This window comes from Ornithodoros turicata, chromosome 8 (assembly GCF_037126465.1).
Source record: "Ornithodoros turicata isolate Travis chromosome 8, ASM3712646v1, whole genome shotgun sequence".
In the NCBI taxonomy this organism is placed as follows: domain Eukaryota; kingdom Metazoa; phylum Arthropoda; class Arachnida; order Ixodida; family Argasidae; genus Ornithodoros; species Ornithodoros turicata.
Genome location: NC_088208.1, coordinates 18,668,809 through 18,695,638, shown reverse-complemented (window position 1 = coordinate 18,695,638; position 26,830 = coordinate 18,668,809). Strand labels below are relative to the sequence as shown.

Sequence of the window (26,830 nt, the reverse complement as noted above, 5' to 3'; positions counted from 1 at the left end):
GGGACAGCGCCAATCGTACTCGAAATGTTCAGTAGTCATTGCGTCCAATGATTATTGGAATGATCGTGTGACAGCGGTATTCTCTTGTTGTTGTTTTTTTATCTCGTCATATTGTCTCCCCCGTTTCGTTCATAAGCAAATACTAAACAACGATTCTCCACAGGAATGTCTTCACTCGCCATTTTTGTAACTATACCATCAAGCTGTTGCTTGTGGCAAAATTGTCGTCTTGTCCACGACCTACCCAATAGCAAGGGCCTTCCACCTACTTTTCGTTATGGTACGACCACGACCTACCAGAATGTAGAGACCATGTCTTCTGCACCCATCCCCAGCACCGCAATTTCGAGGCTAGCGGCGGCGCTAGTCATCGGCCCTTTTATTGCTTCTTTAATTCCTATAATGTCTTGTACTCAAGCTTACGTTAGAATTTTCGCACAGTCAGTACATGTCCCATGAGACGTGCGTTCTTGCAAAAGTGGTACATTAATTATCATCATCATTTCGTTGCGTCTTGACGGGTTTCGAAATACGCGTACCGTTGCTGTCGTCTGCTATACGTATATAGCAGACGACAGCACTACCACCACCGCCACACAGCGGTATATCGCTGTGTGGCCTCACAGAGGTGGGCAACGTCACGATTCTGGGGGAAGGTGCCTCCTGGGCCGACTTCTAAGGGAACTGTGCCGACATTTGTCTGACTGCGTCTGAGGAAAACCCCAGAAGAACCCCAGACAACACAGCCGGCACCGGGATTCGAACCCGGGTACCTCATACACACTAAATTTCAAAACACCATTTTTGGTGTAATTCGGCGGTATCATAACTGACTCCCTTTTTGGTGTAATCCTACACCCAGTGGAATCTGTACACCCTTCTGGAAAGGGTGTAAATGGAGTGCACCATGTGTCGTATATGAGACACGGCGAAATGAAGTCCGCGAACGCGTCTCTGGAATCTCTGAAGATGCCATGGTTGGCCTTTGGAATCCCAGCAATCTAATTCCAGCAACCACTGTAAGCCAAACTGATACAGATACATAAATGATACGGATGATACAGATGAATACATATAAATAAATAAAATAAAATGAAATATAATAAAAATAAAATTAATAAATACAGATATTAGTACAAATTTTGTTCACTTGAACATACAGTTCTTCATGGTTTCATGTTTTTAGTGCAGTATGTACCCTTGTATTCCTTATGCAAATGCTCTCTTCCTCTGTTCTGTGAATACACAACTTTTTGCTCTGCCAATCCTTTATCGTAATTCTTTTTTGCTGAATATGCACTGCGTTGCTTACCACACTGTATTGGGCTGACATCTGACATAATGTCCACAAAAACATTGGGCAGGACAAGTATTTTTTACTTTATGGTATTAGTTAATGATGAAGTCATATCGTAAATATTAGGTACTGACAGCACAAGAAGGTAATTCGTTATTCGCCACATATCCATTCATTGCCTTTTCTTAAGAAAATGTCAAACTGGAACACATGTTTCACCCACTGTGGATATCCCCCAAATAAAAGTCTCATTAGTATATATGTTGTTCATTTACACCATATTTACACCAAAATGTGATAACACGTTGGAAAGAGGGTGTTTCGAAACACTAACACCCCATTAACACCACTTCTGGTGACTGTCTTTTCCATAGAAGGTGTAATAGGGGAGTATATGCAATGTTACACCCTAATTACACCTCAAACACACCAAAAAAGGTGTTCTGAAATTTACAGTGTAGTCGCTCGCTATACCACTGTGTGTTCGCTTCTGCACGTTCATAATTCAAATTTTCACTGTCCAATCACGATGAAGTTCCCACGGGCCGATGCATAGCGCCCCTAGCGGGTCGTGCCGATGGAATTCTGCATAGGAGGCGCTGATTATACCATGGTAGTTATAAATAAAAAAGTATCTAGTAGTTCGTGATATCGTCCTGGATTCACGTCACGGACAACATCAAATTGAAGTTATGTGACTTCCGTTGATCTCCGTTTTGCCGCCGGCCTGCCTATCACCGCAGGCGTAAGCGTACTAGACGAATGTATCTTATGTAAATAACGCAATGGTTCTTGCTCGACGTGTTACTTTGTCCCTACGAATTCTCACTGCATCACATCGGCCGAGTGAGTCTTAGGCACCGGTGCCGTTACCATACCCGAGAGTGGTTAGCAGCACGAGGTCATATTTGCAAACCTGCAAAGCCTGCTTTATTGCAAAAAGATTATATTTTCCTCTTTATTATTAGGATATCATAACGGAACTATATGCGTCCATGTACAACACATGTCCGGATATATGCAGCATACGTGACATGCCCCAACGGGTCTTGGGTTGGGTCGGGTCGGGTCGGGTTAGGTTGGGCTGGGTTGGGCTGGGCTAAGTTCGGTTAGGTTGGGTTGGGTTAGGTTAGGTTGGGCTAGGTTAGGTTAGGTTGGGCTAGGTTAGGTTAGGTTGGGCTAGGTTAGGTGGGGCTAGGTTAGGTTGGGCTAGGTTAGGTTAGGTTAGGTTAGGTTAGGTTAGGTTAGAATGATCGTCACCGCTGTGTGCCGTTTCCTGCGACACTTTCTCGTGCAGCTTTCGAGTTACTATTCGAATATATACTCGGTTTGAAAGATACATATCCCTTCGATTCTAAATTTAACCAGCGGCATGGTCGATTGAGGTGTCCGCTCCTCGGTGGTATCCAAGGTGCTGCTGAAGACTGAGAGGTGTTAGGTTCGTATCCTACCACCGGTTGTACTGTCTGAGGTTTTTCCTGGGTTGGCAGACTGGCTGCACAGCTCCTGTTGCAGCTCCAGCTCAAGGACGCAGCAAAACCCCCCTGTCCCCCCATCCTTCCTGCTGTCCTCTCTCCGTCTGTCCACGTCTGTCCGCCGCTCATAGCTGCAGTTGTTTCGCGGCGCTAACACAGAATCATTCTGAAAAAATTGAAATTGGAAAATGCAATGTCATATTCGATTCTCAATAGACGATTTCAGAAAATCCCAGTGTTCCTTGCGTACGCGTTGCATCCTGGGAGATTACTGGAATGAACTGTCCTTCACGTTTCGTTTTCGCCGACTTTACTCCTCGTAGACGATCGGCCGAAAGAGGAGGAACCGAAACAGTTTGGAGACCTTCTCCTCTTTTGTTTTATCAGCAAGTTCCCATAGTTCAAAGTGGCGCTAAGCTCACTGGGATTTTCTGAAGTCGTCTAATCGAATCGAACACACAGTTAATCGCTTCGGTATCCGAAAAATCCAGATATGTTCTCACAGCCTTACGCGTTTCACAAACTACAGTTGCCCTGCATATACGTGTAATATCATTGAAAGCATCCCTTATCGCGTATGCTAATCTGGACAACCCAAAACATACAGAGTATGTACGCGCAGAATAAGATCGATGTCATCGTGCTCTCGTGAACATATATCACGCGATATGCATACTGACTGTCAATGCCTCTCACCAAATATATATCTCTACGAAGCGTTGACCCATATCAGAAACGGAATGTTTCTTTTTGCATAACTGTCATTCGTTTCGCTGCTGGCGAAATAATACGGGGGTGAAATATTACGTCATTTCAGGCGGGAAATGGGAGCTTGTTATTAATAGCTGCGCCTTACGCATACAGGTCTACGCAGAGGCATGGAAGGGATTAAACCCGTCGACTGGGTAGAGGTTGACGTGATTCATATGCTGGGGGAGAAAGGAAAACGTTTTTCGTGCATATGTTTCAGCCGCAAGAGGAGATCCTTCAACAAGAAAAGTCCGTCGATTAATCAGATCAGATTTCCGCTTCGTGCAGCATATTTGGCGTGGTCGCTGCGTGGCTGAACCATATAAATAGAGGAAAGTGACACGTGCGAAAGTTTTGTGTATTAAAGGAGAACTGATGTGCCGGACTGGAACTGGAACTGGAACGAATAAATTGACAACAAGTAATGAGCTCGTGCGCAAGGACGACAAGTGCAGGTGATCTACAGAGCGCGCGCGGTGGTGGTGGTCACAGGGGAGCATCCAATGTATTGCTCCATACACGACGTGCTCGGCGAACGCAATGCATTCTGGACGGGTCCTGGTCGCACGTCACAGCAAACGCCCACGCAAACGTGACCTTAAAGGTGGCTGCCTCCGTGATCGTCTGTAAAATCTTTTGTACACAAACGCCCTTGCTGTTTCCGAGCACCGTTTTCGACATCTTTCCACCACGGTAAATATTTTTATCCTGTAATGTCGCAGTCAAAATGCGCAGTTTTGTCCATGAGGCCTCGTACTGTTGACCACTTCCGAAGATGCGACGACGACCTGGCGTTATGACGCACTGAGCCGGTGCTATTTACACAAACTGGGGACAAATGGGCCACCATGTCGCGGAAGATGCATCGTATAGCATACGCTGGCAAGATGCGTTCAGCTCTTGGTTTTATGCCGACAGAAATAATAATAATAATAATGTTTTATTGGTGCCCAAGAACGGTCGTGACGGCCTTAATGTTGGCGCACACAAATACAATACAATGCACTACAAATAGACACAATATACATACAAATACAGTAATACAATATGCACTAACAACAAGACACAATCTACGCGGTCACACACACAAAAACAAAAGAGACTGTACATGAAGAAAAAAAATACATGACTTGAATTGAAAACGATAAAAGAGCACACGCACATTGTAATGTGAGAAACACGTGCAATCGCACTGCAACAAAAGGGAAATTATCTGAAAAAGTCAAAGAAAAGAAATCTCCGAAAAATGAGAAGAGATATGACACCTAAATGATGTACATGATGCTGAAAAAATATCAAGAGATGAAGGGAGCGAGTTAAACAAGATTTGGCATCGTGTAAGGGGGTCATTAGGACAGCAGTGGTTGACATTGAACGTTGGGGGTTTCCGCAGAGTAGCACGCGGGAGACAAAAATTTGGGCGGCCTAACAGAAAAGGGGAATCAAATATAGAGTGCACATATTTATAAAGAAACATCATGTCATGAATGTGGCGGCGGTTAACAAGAGGAAGCAAGTGCAGGTAATTTGATAGCTTGTCATAGTCATACGATAGAAATGCGGGGACATTCCGCAAGAAACGCGAATGAATAATATAAAGTGCGCTCTTTTGCACAGCTTCAAGACGTTTGATATCGCTGGCACATAAAGCATTCCATACTACTGACGCATATTCAAGTCGGGGAAGGACGCAAGCTTTGTAGAGAATAAGAAATACCGTGTGAGAAGAAAACATTTTACAGCTGTAGGTGAGCAAACCAAGCATACGCAGAGCAGCAGAACGAATTGCTCTCACATGCTCATGAAATTGAAGCTTCGCATCAAAGACAACACCGAGACCACGAATGCCGTCGACAAGCGGCAGACGCGGCGACCTCGGCAAGCGCTAGAACGACATGTAAACAAAGTCATTTGACCTCCAGATGACGTTTCCTATGACGTGTGACCAGGACAAGATGGCGGTTTTGCGAAAAGCACCCGCTTGAGGGTAGTTTTACAAAGATGGTGGGTTTATGTCACACCTGTGGTGTTGGTGTTGGTGGTGGTAGTGGTGGTGTCGGCACTCCTGAAAGTGCTCGTCTTGTCGGCCTCACACAGGTAGAGAGCGCACGCGCGCGAGGCCTCTGTTCCGCGCACCTTCCAAAAACCCTCCACTCGTAAAGAGAGTGTACCAGAGAACGAGGAAGCATCGTGACGCAACGAGGTCCCCGGGCACGTGACTCGTGACGCACAGCGGCACAGCTCAAGCAGGAGCGGCGCGTGAGCTGAGCGAGAAACAAAATGAAAAAAAGGCACGGGGAATTCGCCTACGTCACGCGAGGATCGTGTCGGCCGTCCGCGGCTGCTTTCTCCGATTTTATTAATTTATTAATTTATTTATTTTTTATTTTTTAAATTTGATTGCGAAGCTATAATACACCGCAGAGCGAAACTATTTTGCATGGTGTGCACAGGGTTTCGAGCCATGTTACTTTTTTTTTAATTCTGTGTTAGCGCCGCGAAGCAACTGTGGCTATGAGGGGCGCACAGACATGAACAGATGTAGAGAGCACAGCAGGAATGAGTGGGGGACATGGGGGGGCCATGTTAAATGTCATCTCATTGCACCTTTAACCTTTTTGCCTCGATGTATTTGTATAGGGTGGTCTAATTGGTATTGTCCAGTTCTTGCCTCGCGTAACAAAAGGAAATCAACGGTGTAAAAATATTACGCTTGATGGGGAATATTGATACGTGAAGTAAACTTAAGAAAAATTGCGTAATGGATGGCATCTGCAAGTATTACCATACAAGCAACGTTATTTCAAATGCGATGTGGGCGTAGCAGAATTCGTCGTTATAATCTAGTAGGTCGTGATCCGAACCCCAGGAAGGTTCTGCAAATCCACGAATCTTACGAATCTCGAAACTTTCGAATCCTTTCTTAAAAAAGAATTTAAAAAACCAGGAAAAAAAAATAAAACACTTCTACTGAAAAGTGTTTTGAAGCAGAATTTGATACCTTTGTTTAATGAAAAACAGATTATAGTTCACTTTCAGGAGAAAACAATCCCGCGTACTTATTCTTACATGTAATCCATTTAATATTTAATAATATATGTGTTGTTCATCGACTACAGGAAATACATGAGCTCTCCGCATCTGAATTCTTTTCATGAAACTAAGAAACAATTAAAAAGCAAAACCATGTTGCTTTTAAACTTGTGATGCAAGATTTCCTGTCTCAACTATTTCAGTCCAGCACAATGTAAACAAAAAAGAAAACGCAGCTGAAAGCTTTGTATTAATGGGTCCGCCGCAGGCCGGCTTATTAGGGTTTTCGGCGGACTCCGCAGGCGCCAATTTTAAAAAGAAACAAACAAACGTGGTTGGTGGATTCGAAAAATTCGATTCGAGGATTCGCGGATTCGGTTGGCCCATCCCTAGGGAATCTGGGGTAGAGTCTAGCGATCTGGGTCCCCGAAGTGGTGTAGCCTGAGGTCAGCGCGGGATCATTAAGAAGTCATCACTCGGTGCGCGATAGCTTTCTCTTGCTGCTGTCTCAATTACAGGGTGCTCCCGGGCGTGCTCTTCTTCTTGTTATGTGTCACTGAGATGCCCAACCATAAATATGTAACTTACTATGCATGAAAAAAGTTTTCAACAATGTTTTTACTTTTACTTTTACGGAAGTTCGGCGGGTGTTTATCGGCGCCTATATCGTATGAAAAAAAAAGATTTTTATAGTAATAATAAAATGATAATAGTAAGACTATGTTACACTCTAAAAACAGAACTTCACCGTGTTGCACTCTGTGCCCCAACCATTGCCACGAATGATAAGGTTATCGCTTGTGATTCGCTTTTATTCGCTTATTATTATTCGCTTGTGATATCGCTTTTTGTGGCAATTTTCATTGCCACAAAAAGGCGTACGCCCCTCTCTCTACTCGAATCACAAGCGATAACCTTATCATTCGTGGCAATGGTTGGCGCACAGAGTGCAATGCGGTGAAGTTCTGTTTTTAGAGTGTAGGGGAAGAGGGGTTGCGAGTTACGATTTCTAGGTTAAACAGAGGACAAAAATAAACAACAACAGTATGTGATGCGGAAAATACTAAATCGCAACTCACAAATGCACGGAACAATTTATAGTACACGCAGATGTACATCACGGTGCTGCCATCGTCCGACATGGCAGCATTCTCATTCCGGCTCCTTAACATTAGCATACGATGCATTGCAGTAAGGAAGTAAGATGTATTGCACCAGAACCAAAGAAAACAGTAAGGAAGTAAGGTGTAAGTTAGGTGTAAGTTAAGTAAGTAAGGTGTACTGGTATGTAAAAACACCGTTTAAGTAAAGTGTAAGTTAATCAAAGGAATCTAAGGAAGTAAGGTGTAAGTTAATCAAAGGAATCAGTAAGGAGGTAAGGTGTAAGTTAATCAAGGGAATCTAAGGAAGTACGGTGTAAGGTAATCAAAGGAACCAGTAAGGAAGTACGGTGTAAGTTAATCAAAGGAACCAGTAAGGAAGTACGGTGTAAGTTAATCAAAGGAACCAGTAAGGAAGTACGGTGTAAGTTAATCAAAGGAACCAGTAAGGAAGTAAGGTGTAAGTTAATCAAAGGAATCAGTAAGGAAGTAAGATGTATTGCACCAGAACCAAAGAAATCAGTAAGGAAGTAAGGTGTAAGTTAATCAAGGGAATCTAAGGAAGTACGGTGTAAGGTAATCAAAGGAACCAGTAAGGAAGTACGGTGTAAGTTAATCAAAGGAACCAGTAAGGAAGTAAGGTGTAAGTTAATCAAGGGAATCTAAGGAAGTACGGTGTAAGGTAATCAAAGGAACCAGTAAGGAAGTACGGTGTAAGTTAATCAAAGGAACCAGTAAGGAAGTACGGTGTAAGTTAATCAAAGGAACCAGTAAGGAAGTAAGGTGTAAGTTAATCAAAGGAATCAGTAAGAAAGTAAGATGTATTGCACCAGAACCAAAGAAATCAGTAAGGAAGTAAGGTGTAAGTTAGGTGTAAGTTAAGTAAGTAAGGTGTACTGGTATGTAAAAACACCGTTTAAGTAAGGTGTAAGTTAATCAAAGGAATCAGTGAGGAAGTAAGATGTAAATTAATCAAAGGAATCAGTAAGGAAGTAAGATGTATTGCACCACCGATCATTACCATGCGTGTAAATGGAATGGCAAATATGCTTGGATATGGGACACATTTTGGCAACTTAATGCTTACGTTCCAGCATGACAAGCTCAAACCTAAGTAGACATCAGCTTTCTCTAGGCCACCATAGAGGCCATAGTCTGAAAATCTATGTCGAGAAAAGCCTAAGCTTGGGCAACACACAAAACACGGAAAGTACTACACTGATGACTTTTTGTGTTTTGTGTGTTGCCCAAGCTTAGGATTCCCTCGTCTTGCACGTTGTCTACCATCTATTCTGCGTGTATGCTATTCTATCTGTACTCTGAAAAGCCTTTTCATAGCTCGTCAGTGACAGAACAATCATGCGTGACAGCTGAAAACATTTCGTTATTGAAAATTGGGGTTCGCTTTTTCTCATCTTTCAGACGAGGAGTGGAATATCACTCCCAGAAAGTGTCCATTGCAATCGATATATTCCGAATGGAGGGGATATATTTCGGCATTTTCAGGGAAATGTCGAAAATGCAAGGAAACATTCGTAGTGTGTGGTAAATCGTGTTTATTCAGTTTGCAGTTGTCCAGAAATATGAGGAAGAATTTCGTAGTCTCCATTACGCTCCGATATAATTCGTACTTTCTGGTGTATAACGCGCACCGATGTATAACGCGCACTACTTACAATTCGCGAAAATTGAAAAAAGTTCGGTGTATAATGCGCATCGATGGATAACGCGCACCACGGTCATCCAAGTTAGTTATTTGCGCCGATAGATAACGCGCAGTGCCTCTTCGCGTCACTTTTTTTCAATGTATAACGCGCGCGTTATAGACCGGAAAATACGGACGGTACATCCTAAATTCCAAACACTGGCGTCTTCGCAAATCCATGGCTCGGCCATAACAACAAATGAATAGCAACCGAGCCCACAAGAATAATTTTAATGCGACGACGGGCTCTGTTTCACCTTTAAAGGGGCACCGAAGTGCAAAATAGTCCCCTCGTGGAAGTAAAAATGTCGTTACCTTGACACCAACGCAAAAGGAACGGGATTCAAGGCTGCGTCGTTCGTGACTTATGAGCGAGAGAAACCGCAATTTACTCTTTCCCTCTCCCTCTTACGAAGCCCGACAACGCGGAGCGGGCTCTCTATGGTCTTCTCAAACGATCTGTCCAATCGTAGCGGGAGATCGTTAGACAGAACCAATCCGAGGCCTCTCCGCATTGTTGCGCCTTTCGGAAAGGAGAGGGACAGCGTACCTTGCGATTTCTTTCTTTCGCTCATAAGTCACGACGGATGAATCCCGTTCCTTTTGCTTCGGTGTCAAAGTAACGACATCTTTAATTCCACAATTTTTCACTTCAGTGCCCCTTTAACAACAGTTGAGAAGCTGAATGCGTCCTTTTCTTCTCCCTTCTACCATTTAAGGTTGCCCATACATGTCTGGGATAAGTTGCAAAAGTCAGAACGAATGAGGGCATTTCGTCACACAAAATCATTTGAACACGACTCGAGTCGTTGTTCGTCCGTGCATTAATTTAATCTTTCTCTCTCTCTCTCTCTCTCTCTCTCTGTCGCTCTCGCTCTTTCTTCGTCTGCGCTTAGTTGAAGTAACGAGGGAATAGAAACTTTTTTAACACACTCTAAAGGATCGTTGAGCAATTTGTGTAGCTTAGCAGTGACACAGAAAAGCATTTCGCAGTGTTCCAAACGACATGTGTTCCTCGAGCTTTAGAGAGATAGGCGCGTTTTTTTTTTTTTAAGAAGCGAACGTAACAATAGTTTGAAAAATCTGGGGTCTTTCAAAAACTTTTTTGCTTCTTCACCTTCTTCTTACACGAGCGTGCTCCGATGACTGACTGGTTTCGCCGCCAACGGAGAAAACAACCGCTACCGGCGTGCTTTATATGCGAGTATCGCTGCCGATAGCTGTCGTTATAACAGGGATTGTTATAGAGGTACTTAATCTTTGTGCCCTGTCCAGAAGGCACCACTCCCGTGCCACGGAATGTAAACATCCCCGATGTGGTGCCGAGGTCCCATTCTGGAGGCCCATATATGGTAACTTATTGCGACCATATAGCGTGTTAACAAACTTGTCAATATTGGCAAAAGAAAACAGCCGCATGAGCGAGCGGGTACAGCATTCACTCGCTGGTTGTAGCTCCAAGGTCAACGTCAAAGACTCGGAGGTGTCGGGTTCGAATCCCCTCTGAAGTCGGCCCATGACGTGTACTGAAATCGTTCTCGATCGCTCCTTTCTACTGTTCTCTCCCGATCTGTCCACGGCTAGTATGCGCCACTTATTGTAGCCGATAGTCACATCGCGGTTGCTAACAGGGAATAAAAAATACTTATTAATACACTTATTAATATTAATATTAATAAGTATTAAGTATAAGTAATATTAATAAATTAATATTAATATTAATAAGGGTAATAATATTAATTAATAATACACTCTATTTTCGTCTCTTAAAGAACATAATCAGTTTATGCGTGCTCTAGTATTATTAATACGAATAATTTCTTTTGCAGGGCCTGTCGGTATCTGTTTTGTACTGCTTCGTCAACTCGGAGGTAAGTGAAAATATGTCTTCGTTCGCTTACTTTTTTTTTCTTTTCCTCATTCGCAAACTACGTATCTGAACCAGTGTTTACAATCAACGGTTGTAAGCACCAGCTTACGTTTTAAATGAACAATTTTTTTTTTGTGACCCTCACTCATGTTCTTGTATAGTTGCTTTCACTGCAGCACATCCGTGACTCTCACATCTAACGCCAACATGAAAGGTACCACAAAGCAGCTGACATGCAGTTTATTTCATATTACTAAAATCTCTCCGAGCCTAGGATCTACGAAAACAGACACACAAGTCTCAAAGTTGGCGGCGCAGTGTAACAGTTTGTTGATTGTAAACCCAGTGGAACAATTCGTTGCAACGTGCAATGCTTACTGGTGCGGCTTTTATCGCGCGTACCGAGTTTTTACGCGCGCTCGATTTACTATGCGAAACAAAATAAATAGCATTTTTTATTCCATAGTGGCACTTTAACGATTCTTCATCGTACAATCCAAAAGAAAGAATCATGAAGGTTACTGACCCTTGCTTTCGCGCAATAAATCTAGTGATGATCTCGAAGATTTCACTTCGGTTTGCCTCACATACGAGGTGTTTCAGTTAAATCCCCGTGCTAGATAATTCGCAATCGAATAACTTTCTTTTTTACAAGTATCTGTCTGATACCACCTACAAGCTGCGAACCGTGTGAATGAGTGGGAGGCGCTCATTATTTGAATACAAATTCAAATGAGTTTCGTGAAAAAACATAACTTCTAAAGCAGGGCGCCGTCGGCATTAAAATGGTACCAGCCCTTCTGGGACCTTCAGTGGACAACTTTTAGAGAAAAATGCGCCACCCAAGCGGGTCATTTGTTGTAGTAATTAATTGGTTTCGGTTTACATATTTTTGTCACGGCAAAGCGCAAAAGGACGTAATTCATTGGCGCAATTCATTGGTGTAAGGGCGTATTCATCCATTGGTGGATAAGGGAGTGGAAGAGTGTGCTTTTGCGCTTCACCGCGATAAGCCGTGACAAAACTATGCAAACCGAAACCAATTAATTACTGCAACAATTGACCCGCTTCGGTGGCAGATTTTTCTCTAAAGGTGTCCACTGAAAGTCCTAAAAGGGGTAGTACACATTTTAATGGCAACGGCGCCCTGCTTTAGAAGTTACATTTTTTCACGAAACTAATTTGAATTTCGATTTAAATAATAAGCTCCTCCCACTCATTCACACGGTGCTCAGCTTGTAGGCGGTATGGGACAGATACTTCTAAAAGAGAAAGTTCTTTGATTGGTGCACCGGTCCGCGAATAATTTAGCCCGGAGATCTAACTGAAACACCCTGTATATTTCCACAGCTTGATAACGTGCTCTCTTAGAAATGAACTTCACTGCAAAGCACGCTCCCAGCCAACCATAATCTCTAATGACACCGTTATCTGCCCTGATTTGATGAAAACGGGAGGCGTACGCCTTTTTGTGACAATTATGAACAGCATAAGTGTCACAGAAAATGCGTACGCCTCCCGTTTTCAACAAATCACTGCAAATAACGATATCATTCGAGATTATGGTTGGCTAGGAGCGTGCTATGCGGTGAAGTTCATTTTTAAGAGCGTGGAATTTTCGCTCTCTATAACCCATCCCCTGCCCAACCTCCCGTCGTCCCACCCAACACTATACTTCCAGGTGCAAACGGTGGTGAGAAACGCCTACGTGCAGGCACAGATTCGGCGAAACCCCAATCGCTATTCCCGTGGGCGCGGACTGTCTCAGAGCTACTCCACCTATCTGGAACCGTCGTCTTACGCTCCGGATGGCAACCACTCTCACCACAAGGTGGCGCCATTGAAGTGTAAGGTCTACTCGCCATCCAGACGCTATTCGGAAGTGGAGGTGGAAGCGCTGTCCGCGATCGGTCCACAGCAGACTCACATAAGCGCCGGCGCAAAGTGGGATCGGCATTGTTACTTCTAGTCCTCCAGCACGTGTGAAACGTATAGAGCTAGCAGCGCCACCGGCGTGAACGCCGCTCACGTGTCCGTGTCACGGAAGTGCCCAGAGCTGGGGTGTCGTGGAGAGTTTCAGAGCATGTCTCGAACGTGACCATCATCCTTGATCCTCAAGTCCAGGAGCCCTTGTTCTCTATAGAAAGTGCAGTCGTGTAGGAACGCATCATCAACGTTACGTACAATGTACAATGAGACGTCGGCGTGCCCTCTAAAGCTGGAACCGCCTGGCGCGTATTTCAGCGCGAAAAAACGCGTCGTAATACGCCGGGCGCAAAATTTCGCGCGGAGAACCGGTTTCTAGCGCGCGCTCGAGCGCGTCAGCAACCCCTTGATATTTCACGCGGACGGCGCATTCCGAAACCCACGGAAACCGCTGTGTTTTTATTTTGACGCTGCATCCACCTGTTGCTTGGTTGTCACGGAAAGGCTCTCAAAAACCCCGTGTCATACTTGAAGATAACGAAAGGTAGAGGGTAGGTCCCTCGTGTTGGAATATTAAGAAGTAAATAATAGAGAAACGTATTGAAGATGGCCAATTTAAAACTAAAATTTAAATTTAAATTGGAAGAAATTTAAACAACACTTGATTGCTCAGCGTTCCGTGATAGCCGCACTGTGTGCGCACTCTGCTGAACCAGTTCTTGCTTCCGAATCGGTTCTTCTCGCACCGAAATCTCATTCCTGTAGCAAATAAATGTAAATATGTTTTATGTGTGCGTTCTAATATGTTTCGCGTTGGTGCACATTGCACATGAACTGGCAACACTGCGTGATTTTTTTCTCTCGGCGATTTCCCCGTTTCGCGCACGTGCACTTGGTTCATGCGGTTTGGCCCGCGTGTTTTCGCCGGTGCGTTGTACGCGCTCGCGGTTTTACGCGCTGAAATACACCCCATGCGGTTCCAGCTTTAGAATACACATTGCCATGGAAACGAAGGACGCTGCACGGATCTCCGTCGTAATTATTTTTGTCCCTAGGAAAGCAAAGGCGTAGATCACGCACGGAGAAGGACAGAGTCGACCTCAGACTTCGGAGGAAATGTCATAACATTCCTTTCTTTGTGGACGGTGACTGGTTCTTTGTTGAAAGGCTGGATATTGATGTTGTAGCCCTTACAGTTAAACGAGTTGAGCCACCCCTATACGTTCTTGAAACGGTCTTCATCCACACCAAAGCTAATACAACGTTGTCACGTGTTTTGTTAACGTGCTCGAAGTTGCCGAGTAAAATATTTCAATTTAACTTGCAGGTAATTATTTATAAGTGTATTTTATAGCCAAGTGCTTTCGCCACCGTCACGTCACACTCAGTAGCACTCGTTCTTTATTTATTTTTATTTTCTTTGTCCTGCTAAGCAATCAAAACAATCCACGGAAACAAAGCTTGCTGATTGCTTTTGGGCTTTTTAATGTCTCAAAACGATCCGTTAACAATTATTTATCTGAGTCATACATTTTTCTGACGTCTGCCAAGGTGCAAGTAAGAGCCGTTTTGTTGGCAGAGTTTCGTCATTCTTTGGTATTTTGCCTCCCGGATATGGGTACTCTCCGATACGTCAGAGTCTGACGGCACGGATAGTCGGATGGCCGTTCATCGCGCCGCCCAACTGGCCGGAATGCAAGCCAAGCCGAGGTGATTTCGAAGGATAGATCTGCTCCGAAATGGCGGTTCAGGTCTTCGCGCCGCCCTCCACGTGACGTCAAATGACGGGGATTTAAATAGGCTCCACCCAATGGCCCAACTATCCCAAAAAACGGCTATGGGAGCCATTAGCTCGTCGCGATAATACCGAAATCAAATAAGGACAAGGCGTTCCTTTTCTTCTTTACTTTTTTATCTCAAAAACTAGAATGTTCTGTTGAACGACATTTTACATTTCATTAGTGCTAGCACTGCCAAGTGTATATTCTGTTCTACTGTGAGCAAGATTGTCAATCACGAGAGAGTCAGAAGATGAGGGGGAGGTAAGGGAAAGCAAGTGTCACGAGTGATGAATTCTATTGGTTTTATGATATGCGCGTACACTGGAACAGGTTTAGCCTTTTTCACCACCACCACGACAAGTTTAAACTGGCAGCAACCTCATTAAGCTACGAACTGTGTCCGTTCCATCAACGGCATCTAGAGTGAACAAAAGTCCTGTCGCTCCCCATTCCGTATAGACATTAGTTTATTATATTAGATCCCCACTCCGTAGGCCTTATTCCCGGATCCTATCGAATTCCTCCTTCACTTTCCTCCGACCCAAGCTGTATCATTTATTATCGGCACTACAGATCACCAACACGTTTTGAAATTCGCGCGCCGAATGACGTACTTGCGACGTCACGTTGAGGACACGTGGGCGTTCCCTTGGCGCCTGGTTTCATTGAATTCTGCTGCGGAAAATGCGCGCCGAGCAGGTGTGGGAGAGGAACGCGAGACACGTCACGAAAGCGTCACGCGAGCCAATGAGGAGAGATGAGGTACGCATCCGACTGCCCTTGCCCTTGCCCATCCAATGCCCCTGCCCAGAGCCGTAGCGACGGTGGGGGGGGGGGGGGCAGTCGCCAGAGAGGGGCGCCCAACGGCAAGCCCTGGCAGGTTGATTGGGCGGTATAAACGGGAATGAAGAGAATTCACAAACAATAAACAAAGATAAAAATAAGAATAAATAAATCATTCATAAAGAATCAACAAAGAAAAGAAAACGCTGACTTGTACTGCCGAGAACGTAAATTCAGAGAGAATTTGAAATACGTTCTCGGCAGTGCAAATAAGCGTTTTCTTTTCTTTGTTTACGGGGCTTCTGACGGCAGTGGGAGAGGTTCAGATGTACCCTGCCCTGGGTACAAACTCTCCTCGTGACGGCTCTGCTCCTGCCAGGCATAGTTATTTCAACGACGGCGGGAGCCGTACTTTCGCATTTGAACGGCGTGGCATAGTCATTAAGAGTCTACCAATCACGACGTGCTCTCGGCGACTATAACTATATGGAGACGATTCGTCATAGGCCGAACAGCAGCCACTGGTAGTCGTGTGTTTGAAATCATCTACTATCGCACTACTTTTCTTTTCCATCCAAATCAGTCTATAGCGCCCTTATCCTCATATGGCCCAACTGGCCACGCAATTCGTACGGTAATTTCTATTCGATCAAGTTATAGGTCTACACTCAGTTACATGCAGGGCTTTTTTTTTTATACAGATTTTCTTTCACCTTCTTTCTTTCCTCCTTCACCCTCTCACATTGGGGGTGAAGGAAAAAGGCGTCTCCGAAGATGCGCAATGAACAAAATAAAGAAAAAATGGTGTTCCTTCACGATTTTTTTGCGGACGATCTACCGAACGGATTTTTGTCAAAACGGCTACGATGTCAGGTGACCGAAAAGAACGGATGTTTTCATTGAGACAACTTCGTAGCTTTCATAATTAAAAAGTTCATTAACGATTTTTAGGTAATTAGTCCTTCGACGATTGAGCAACAGATGTCCAAGGACGTCCGTCGGCCCAGAGATGATAGAAGTGAACACAGGATGTCTATAGCCCTTATAGTTTTTTAATGAAAAATCTGTATCGAAAAAAAAAAGGCACCCTGTATAGTTACATGTCAGACACTAACGCGATAAAGCAAAGAGAAGCGCATTAGACAACGGATGTCTTCTTCTTCTGCTTTTGCGTATATGGAAGCCTACGTGCGGAAAATCCAGACTGCCGTCTATACTGTCCCGAAGGTCCTTTCCGTACTAAAATACGTGACACAGTAAAAATGGAGGCAGTAAAAGATGACGTTAGCCTGAAGGCGTAGGCAGCAGCCGAGTACAGGTACAGTGCATCACGTACGTTGCAAGCACATCGAATACGGCTGCTTTGCCGTTGCTGCTCTCAGAGAAAATGTCCGGTCGTAACCTAGAAGAAGAGCGTACTATATGGGGTGATTCGTTGTGATAGAAAAAGAGGTAAAGTATGCCATATACGCGTCTTGTTACTGCTTTATCGTGACATGCTGTTCCTGTTCAAGGTGCCAAGGGCCCTCTTGCATGCCGTCCCCGGCCTGCGTTGCCAAACGTGTCGTCGAGGCAGAACTTATCCATAGGTTCCGCTACTGTTGTGACGCGCTCATCGTCATTTAATGGCGCCGAAAGGGGAATCATCGATCACTTTTGAGTATGTTTTCTTTTTGTATGCGTAGCAGAAAGGGGTGACTGTAGGCATGTGCGAGTAATTATTTTAAAGTCGAACAGAATTGATACGTAGCCAAAATAAATAGGAAGCGAGTTATTATAATTATAAATAATAATTATAAAAATCGAATCAAATACGAAGCGACTAGTTGTATAACCGCACTGGATACACATGCAGCGCATGCACGGATTAAACGTGTGTACAGCATGTATGTACGCGATAGGTTTATGCGGATCAGAATATGAAGTAACGCTCATTTTGTTTTATGTCCTCTCTTGTGCCGTCTTGTGCCACTACGTGCGACTCAAGGCCTGTGCCTTCCCTTTGTCTATACTCTTGTACGTTGTCAGTTCCCGGCAACGAGGCTGGATAAAGAAAGAGAGAGAGGTGGGGGAGGGAGAGACAAAGGCGGTGTTGAATGTGTCTGTGTCGCAGTTTCGTTGCAGATGCTCGTGTAAATGGAACGGCGACAGCAAGGCAATTGCCAGGATGAGCGACGGTTTTCCTGCTGTTGTATTTCACACGTACTTCTTTCTGTTATTTGGAAGATTTGCACGACGTATGCAGTTGTTCGTTTGAGCGGTACCACTCTGCCCTTTGTAGAAGAACTATCTTTTTCACGGAAGTAACTTTAACGTTAATGGAGCAGGTCTTATAACCCTGTCACACGGGCAGCCTTCAATGACCATTGAAACCAACGACCATTGAAAATGCGCGGAGCGCCACCAACCGTGTCACGCATCAACTTCTCAACGAGCGTTGGATCCAATGTTTTCTGATAGGTTGACACATTACACGCTAGATGGTGCTGCCTGCATTTTCAATGGTCATTGATCTCAATGGTCGCTGAAGACTGCCCGTGTGACAGTGGTATTAAACTGCACCGACCAATAAATATTAAACGGTAGCTGTGGACGACACCTCCATGTCTTGAGAATCCAACTGAATTTCTTTATTTTAATTTATTTATTTAATCACACGAGTGACAGGAAAACCGATACAAAGAGTCACACGGCGTGACTTGACGGGGCAATCGATGTTGGAATGATGAAGGCCGAAAGTTAAGATGCAAAAAAAAAAAAGAAGTTAAGATGTACGACGGTCACTGCCAGAATAGACGAGTTCAGAAAAAATCCCAGAGTGCTTAGCGCCGCCTTGAACTGTGGGAGTTTACTAATACGAAACAAACGGATGGCCTCCAAACTGTTCCGATTTCTCTCCTACCGGTCCATTGTTCACTACTTGTCAAGGTAAGCGAAATGTGAAGGATTATTATTCGTTCCCCCGCTCAGTAAACTCCCAGGATGCAATGCGTGCGCAAAGAGCACTGGGATTTTCTGAAGTCGTCTATTGGTGAAAAGACCGTAAGCACGTCGCACCCGTTCTCAACAAATGACAAAGTGGTTCCCAGATGCACATTTCCGTGAACGGATCACACGATTCTTCCCATCCACACCGTGGAGCACCTTCTCGTACTAAAAGTGATGACGTCATGCGAAGCAGGGTAACGACGTCATCTGTAAGTAGCAGTTTAGCGTTGTTGTTGTTGTTGTTGTTGTTGTGTACTTTTCGAATCATAGAAATAATGAAGAACGGAGACGAAGGTATCTGAAGTGTGCCGTCCTCACATTTTTCTCGTTTCTGTCATGATCAGCAGCGCCATCGTCATCATGTACATTGTGTCACCAATGTGGGCGGTTCCTGCGCGGTGCATTGCGGGATCTGTAATAAATATATGGTGTAGAATGGATGGCCTTGTGACATGAACTTCCTCTCGTTGCGCAACATTGGACAACGTATTCGCACGCTGTGCTCCGAAGTGTAGTATGCACGATCTTTAAGAAGCATTGCTCTAATGTGTTCTAATACTTAATATGCAATTTCTTATGTGTTCTGATCAAACCCTGCTCTTCTGGTGCACACGGAAGGCTGTAAGGACAACATATGTCTTTGTGTGTACAGTAATTAAATATAACTGCGGATGTAGATCACTTTACACCGGCAGAAGATATCCTTTGTGCATACCGCGGTAACGACGCAAAGGGAGATTGCTTTTTATGCGTGCATTACCGTGCAAATGAATAACATGTTTTTATGGAATATGTTACGCGCAATGCTTCGCTTTAAAAAAAAAAAAGAAACGAAAAAAAAGAAATTGTGAACTATAACTGTCTACCAACCATCTGGGTGGTTTGTTCATACTTCTTGTATCCGAATGCGGAACACCTTCAATGAACACCTGTTCAATGTAAACAACTGGGACTTGCTCGTGCATGCTAAAAAGTTCTGCAGAGATGCTGCACATAAAAAATATAAAAAAAAGAATTGGGCGTGCTGCGGTGCATTCGTGAGGGAAAATAGGGTTAGAAAAGATTAGGTTACCTTTGGTCATTTATAAACTCCGGAAAGCTCGCCCAGAGAGCTCTCTTGAACTTTTGTAGGTCGTCGGCGCTATAAAGTGTGGCGTAGAAATAGGAGAGTGGGAAAGCGCGCACGCGAGTATTTTCACTGTGGCCATACTGCAAAGCTTCGTAGCAGTAAGTCCTCCGTGAAATAATTTGAAACGAAATAGCACTCTATTTCGCGAGAGAAACGTTCCAACAGGCTCCTCCTCCTTCCCAGCTTGAGCACGACGTAAGGCTTGCAGTCAGAGCTGTACACGTTACCCAAAAAAAGGAACTAAATACGTTACCCGTTACTCACAAATAAAAGGAACGCGTTCTCGTTACTTGGAAGTAACGAGTTACTTCTATACGTTACATTTGCATACCAGACAGCAGTAATACGAAAGCATCGCCTATCTAGTATATCGCCTACATATGTTGTCTTGTACGTTGTATTGTCTCATGTATACTGTCGACTCGGGCTTGCATCAAATAAAGCCCAAGGCTAAATGTACACCATACGAAGAACAGAGTTGGAGGCGATGATACGTAAGAGGGATTTTCAGGAGAAAAAAAAACGGAGTTCATTCACAAGGAGGCCTTCACATGATCATTGACATGAGTTCCCGAGTACGGGATAGAGAGATAAAGCACTAGACGCCCTGAGCTCAGTGAATACTTGAAAGAAGGAACACACTGAGTGTGCTGAAACACTGTGGACACCAGTAGAGCAATGAGAAGGGCGTTGCTCTCTGGTATCCTTTTCTCTTCGCTGGAGATTTTTCCGCATGCTTGAGACTCGTGGAATACCGCCATGAGCGCGGGAAAAACCACAACTGGCGGCCGTGGTTGGTGACACTGAGCAAAAAGGAAAAGAAAAGGAACGAGTAACTCGCAGTAACGCGTTACCAATTTTTGTAACTAAGTACGTTCCTAGTTATATATTTTAGCAAGTAACTAAGTCGTTACTTAGTTACAAAAACAGTAACGCGTTACCGAGTAACGCGTTCCTTGTAACGCGTTACGTACAGCTCTGGGCTTGCTTCAAGGGCCTTACGAAGTTTTCAGCTCGTCCGTTGGACTTGGGATGATAGGATGGTGTAAGAATGTGACGGATTCCACGTAGCTCCAAGAAGGATTTGAAATCAGCACTGGTGAACGGTGGGCCATTATCGGTCACCAACTGCTCAGGGGTACCCTGCCGCAGGAAGATTTCTTGGAAGGCCTTCATGGTATAGGTCACAGTCTCACGGTGTACTTGGACAACTTCCGGCCACTTGCTGTGAGCATCTATAACCACTAGGAAGTATTTCTTGTCGTACTCCGCAAAATCGGCATGCAGTCTCGTCCAAGGATGTTCTGGATGTTCCCAACGAAGGTCATCCGCGGTTGAGGCACAAGGTTCGCAATAGCGAAATAGCTTATTTCTTTATTTAACGAGCACGACAGTACATCTATTAATAGACGAGTTCAGAGAATCCCAGAGTGCTTATAGCCTCGCTTTGAACTGTGGGAGTTTACTAATACGAAAGAAACGGGTGACCTCCAAACTGTTCCGATTTCTTCCCTACTGGTCCATTGTCCACGACTTGTCAAGGTCAGCGAAAGCGAAACGTGACGGATTACTCTTCGTCCCCCCCACTCAGTAAACTCCCAGGATGCAATGCGTGCGCAAAGAGCACTGGGAATTTCTGAACTCGTCTATCGGGACTGCGAGGTTGTACTTGTAATACGGTCCCTTAGAAGGAAGCAGTGTTATGAACACTGACTCGATTAGTAATGGTCAATGTGGAGTGTGTAACATAATTTATGGAATATAGCATGGAATATGGAATAGAATAGGGAGGTATACGGGTACGACCCCCGGTGCCGGCGGTGCTGTCTGGGGTTTTTTCCTGGGTTATCCTCAGACACTTTCAGACGTTATGTCGGCACAGTTACCTTAGAAGTCCGCCCGGGACGCATATTCCCCAGGGCATTAGTCGTGACGTTGCCCACGCTTCTCTGTGAGGCCAACAACGGCGAGCTCTTCCATTAGGACCACCACCACCACCACCACCTCCACTATGGAATAGCATTGCATTTCCACAATGATTAGTGAGAGATAACAATATTTACAGAAACCGTATTAGACAAGAGAATAAGAAAGCAAGAGATAAATAAGTATTTAAAGTCGGCTAACTGCTATTTTACTGCGTGTAATGCTTGGTATCATTGTGCACATTCTGTCACATTCTTCCATCGTCACTCTCTGTGTAAATGTGAGAGTTAATTGCAAAAATAATAATAATAATAATAGAACGTAGAGTGAATGTGTGTTTTTCTGAACGACGCCTTGGTGTATTGACAAGAGCGCGGTATCAGCGTATCCTAATGGCATCCCCATCTGACCAGCCTTTTTACTTCAGCTCCCGCCTTCCAGCATAAGTGTAACCCAGTCTTGGGTAAGTTACTTCTAAAAAGTAACTGAGTTGCAGTTGTAGTTACTTTCTTGGTTAAGTAACTAAGTTACAGTTATAGTTACTTTCTTGGTCAAGTAACTAAGTTACAGTTATAGTTACTTTCTTGGTCAAGTAACTAGTTACAGTTACAGTGACTGAGAGAAAGTAACTTAGTTACATTACAGTTACTTTTTATAAAAATGACCATGAGAGGGTGATACAATCGTTAAAAACGTACATTTATTTACATTTACTCAAGCGCGATAAAGGTACTATTGTACTTAACCAGAAGCTGTATAAGTCAATATGTGGCTCTCCCACAGCGAAAAATACGACGTGTGTACGTACATAAAAAGGATCGACATTAATTTGAGTAACTAGTTACATTTTGCAGTTACATTCACAGAAACAGTAACTAGTTACAGTTAAAAGGTACTTTTCTCGATATGTAACTAGTTACTGTAACTAGTTAACCCCAAAAATTAACTAGTTACAGTTACAAGTTAGAAGTAACTTAGTTACTATCCAAGATTGGTGTAACCTTTCTTTGAAAAAGTAAAAATGACTCTTTTCGATGCAACAGCACGCCTTCAGCCTGCAGTGGTAATACTGTGCCCGTCTGCGTAAAAGAAAATGGAAAGGAGAACGTCAGTGGTTTCCAAACTGTGGTTCTCGACCCCCCACTTGCCAAGCAGCACAATGTACTGAAAGTCGAGTGCAATAGGTGTGGACGGTATGTGTCTTATCAATGTTCTTTACCTTCACGGGTCTGTTCAAGGCCTTCCACCCACCCTCCTTGCACTCTGCTTTCGGTACATTGTGTTGCTTGGGCAGCTTAGGAACGTGTTTCAGATATCGGTATTTCAGATGACGTATTTCAGGTATCGGTATTTATCGATATATGCCACCATGTAAAACTTGAAAGATACGTACAGCTTTCCAAGATGTGTTGTTGATGTGTGCGCCAACATTAGGGTATCACGACCGTTTTTGGGCACCAATAAAACATTATTATTATTGTTGTTATTATTATATCGAGATAGTATGGCACTTAAAAGTGTAAAAATATCGGAATCTAAGCGTCGATGAATATCGTTATCTGAAACAGATCGCCGATAAAGATGGACTAAAGTACACACAATAAATATCTACATTTTATCGACATACGTATAAATACCCGCGAGTGAAATGTGCATATTTCATCGATATTTTATCCGCAGAAATATACGCGATAGACCTCTACCCGAGAAACGTCATCATGACGTTGGTAGACAGACTGAAACCGAAACAAATCGGAAGGGGAGGGCTGGGTTCCACGAATAGGCACTTGTTCGCTGCCTCCTATTGAAAGAAAAGTAGGACCGAAGGTAGTGTCCATCATAATCTTCTCAAGACCGTGGCTTTCGTGCGCGACCTTGTTCGCCCCCCCCCCCCCCCCCCAGCTTCGAGCGTAGTTCAACTCTACCAAACTGGTGGCGCTGTCGAACATTGTGACGTCATTTGTTTACAAACACGGAGAGGTCTATTTATCAGCAATATCCGTGAGAAATCTACCGTTAATATGCTTATATTTATCGATATTTTTAAAACGTGTCAGTACCATAAACTGGAAAATAATGTGTTTAATATCTCTGTAAACATCGATATTGTTCCACCCGTAATACAAGAGAATACACGGGTATGACTTCTACGTAATACAACATATACGACTAGTACTGAACACGTACGTTTCCATTTTTTCTATTTCTATTTCTATTCTATTCTATTCTACGTACGTTTCCTTGCATACTTGAATCAATCTACACTTGAAATTCTCATCGATGGTGCTCCTGAGGGAAAACGAAATATCCATGCAGACGCAATCGCTTTTGATCTAGTAAGCCGTGACACAACCATCCTTTCTCCCTTGCCCTTATTCTCCTCGGCCATGAAAACCGTCTCTTCGGACCAGGCTGATTCTATGCAAGTCACGTACGCATTCCCGAACAAGGGCTCTTGGCTTATTTTTATGCAAGTAGCCTCAGGTCGCATTGATGTTTCTATTCTCTTCGATGGAATGAAGAACAGAATCAAAGATTGCCGCGAGAAACTCCCAATCGCCATCATCATAAAATAAAGTGGTTGTTTGCCACGAGAGGGAAAAAAAATGAATCTGCACTTGCACAAGCGCCGACAGGAGTCTGGTGTTCTAGAAACCAGGATTTCCCAAATACTTCTTTCGAATCAGAGTATGTACGGGGCGTCTCAACTAAGCGTGCACCAAGGTTTAAAGAAGGATTAAGCCCTATCCGGGAGTAATGGTGATTATTATTATGATGATGATGATGATGATGAAGAGGAAGAGAATCGGCACCGGCGAATAGACGGCCCTCTGTGTAAAAACATGTGAAGTCACGAGAAGACCGGTTCGAGGTTATATTTTGCTGTGGTGGACAAGAAGTGGGAAGAACGCGTCGGCTGATAAGGCTGATAATGCCCACCAGCATGCTTTGCGCGGCGGCGTTACGTAATGGATGACGTAGGGGCTCAGGTCGTCTATAAACCTAGAAAGACCCGGCTTTGACGACGTCCCTTATCAACGCCCTCTGATCGTGTGTGTGACTTACTTATCTTTCTTTTCGCATTTTCCCCCTTTTCCTTCTTTTCGAATTTCTTCTGCTTCTTTTTCTTTCTTCTTTTCCTTTCCTTCTTTTTTTTGAACAGCAAGCCGACCTCTGTCTGGCTGACATTTCCCCTTTTTTCTTCTTCTTCCCACCCGCGGCTCTGACGTCACTACAGGCGTCCGCGCTAGTGTGGTACCGCGAGAGAGGTCACGTGTTTGCGTCCACCAATAGGAATGGCGGTCGCTCTTGTTCCTCTGGCGTGAGTGATTGGCGTGGTAATGTGTCCTGCAAAGATCACCTATGTAGATAGAGAAAGCTTGACCGCTTAAACGACGTAACGTTTTGTCATTAAGAGTCTGCCAACCGCGACTGTGCCTTTGGCGGCCGTAGCTATGCAGACGGGCTGCCATTAGCCGCATGGGTAGCCACTGGCAGCCAGGGAGAGCGCGTGTTTGACACCGTCTGGTGCGATGGCAGACGACATCTCGGCTATATATATATATATATATATATATATATATAGTTGAAATAAATGGGAGACAGAAGACGAAAGTAGGGGAAGTAACAAAAAAGGGGTTTATTAAAACTTAAAAATCATAAAAGTTAGGGAGGATGTCTACGCATCCTCCCTAACTTTTATGATTTTTAAGTTTTAATAAACCCCTTTTTTGTTACTTCCCCTACTTTCGTCTTCTGTCTCCCATTTATTTCAACTATAATTACGTAGTCGTCCGATCCAACTTTCCAAGATATATATATATATAGCATACCCAAGTGGCGAAGGAGTGAGAACTGGCATTCTGTACCTAGGTGGCGTTGATGCGTGTGTCTGCACGGAGCCGTTTATGAAGCGAGTTTTATTTATTTATTAATTTATTTATTTATTTGTTTACCCTCAGGTCACATGGAATAACAGAGGGGAGTGGGAATAACAATGGGTGCGTTCAGTAGGCGCCCCTGAGCGTGAGTGTTTCAGATTCCACTCACTTAACGCGACACAAGCGCCCCTCGCGCACCCGAGAGTGTGAGACTCCGTGCCGCTTTTCGAGCTTCCGTTTGAAATTAGTGCATGTAAGCAGACGACAAGCGCTCGGGTGCTAGAGATTTTCCGTGACGTACTTCCTGTTGAGCGGCGGCGGGACGACCTTCGGAGTGTGGGCTCGGAAGCAAAATACGGACTTTCTATGTTATCCAATGCTCCGATTTCAGTAAACTGTAATATTTTTCTAACTGTTATAATTATTTCGTATTAATGGACAACTTCCACGCGGATATCGCGTGGAAGTTGCGGGAAATTCGCGGGAAATGCGGTGCTTTTATGCAGACAACTTCACGCCATGCAGCCGTCTTAACAGTAAACACCTCCCATGGTCAATGAGAGAACTTGATGTTCTGAGGCTGGAACAACATACAAGGGACAACTACATACAAAGCCTCAGCCTGAGGCTTTGTATGTATTTGTCCCTTGTATGTTGTTCCAGCCTCAGAACATCGAGTTCTCTCATTGTTCAACAGTTGCCGCTTGCGTCGATCTCGTCGTATGAATGTGTGTACGAGTGAGCAAAAATGTAATAGTGGGAGGAGGATGAGTGAGAGAGAGTGACTGGTTTGTCCCTTCAGACGACGCACCCTGGAAGTCGCTGGGAAGGCGTGTTACCTTAGCTCAATTGGTAGAGCCCTGGACAGGCAATCCAGAAGATGTGGGTTCGACTCCTACAGCTGGCTAACCTTTTCAGTGACTTCCATCTTTCATCGTCAGCTCCCATGATGTCTGTTACAAATTACCATCGTTTCCATTTCATTCGCTGTTACAAGGAGAAGTCTTCGCAACCGCCGTCGTCTCTTCCAACGTCCTCAACGTCCCTCACAAGGGGCGCCACTGTGCCGCTTCTTGGTGGGGATCCTCGTTTCGGTTTTGTTTTTGTTACTTACAGTAAAAACTGTCATATTGGAATGAAAATGTGACTTACTTGGAACACATTATGTCGTTTTCTTCGTGCATTA

The 26,830-nt window shown here is 44.2% G+C and overlaps 1 protein-coding gene across 1 annotated transcript in view; it reads left to right on the top strand.

The window, feature by feature from the left end:
* Positions 1-14,474, top strand: part of LOC135366026 (corticotropin-releasing factor receptor 1-like) — a 248,136-nt gene extending 233,662 nt beyond the window's left edge. The window contains exons 10-11 of the mRNA XM_064598679.1: positions 11,190-11,231; positions 12,912-14,474. Coding sequence (XP_064454749.1) covers positions 11,190-11,231; positions 12,912-13,199 — 330 coding nt within the window. The 3' untranslated portion in view covers positions 13,200-14,474. The remainder of the gene's footprint in view (positions 1-11,189; positions 11,232-12,911) is intronic.
* The last annotated feature ends 12,356 nt before the right edge of the window (positions 14,475-26,830 follow it).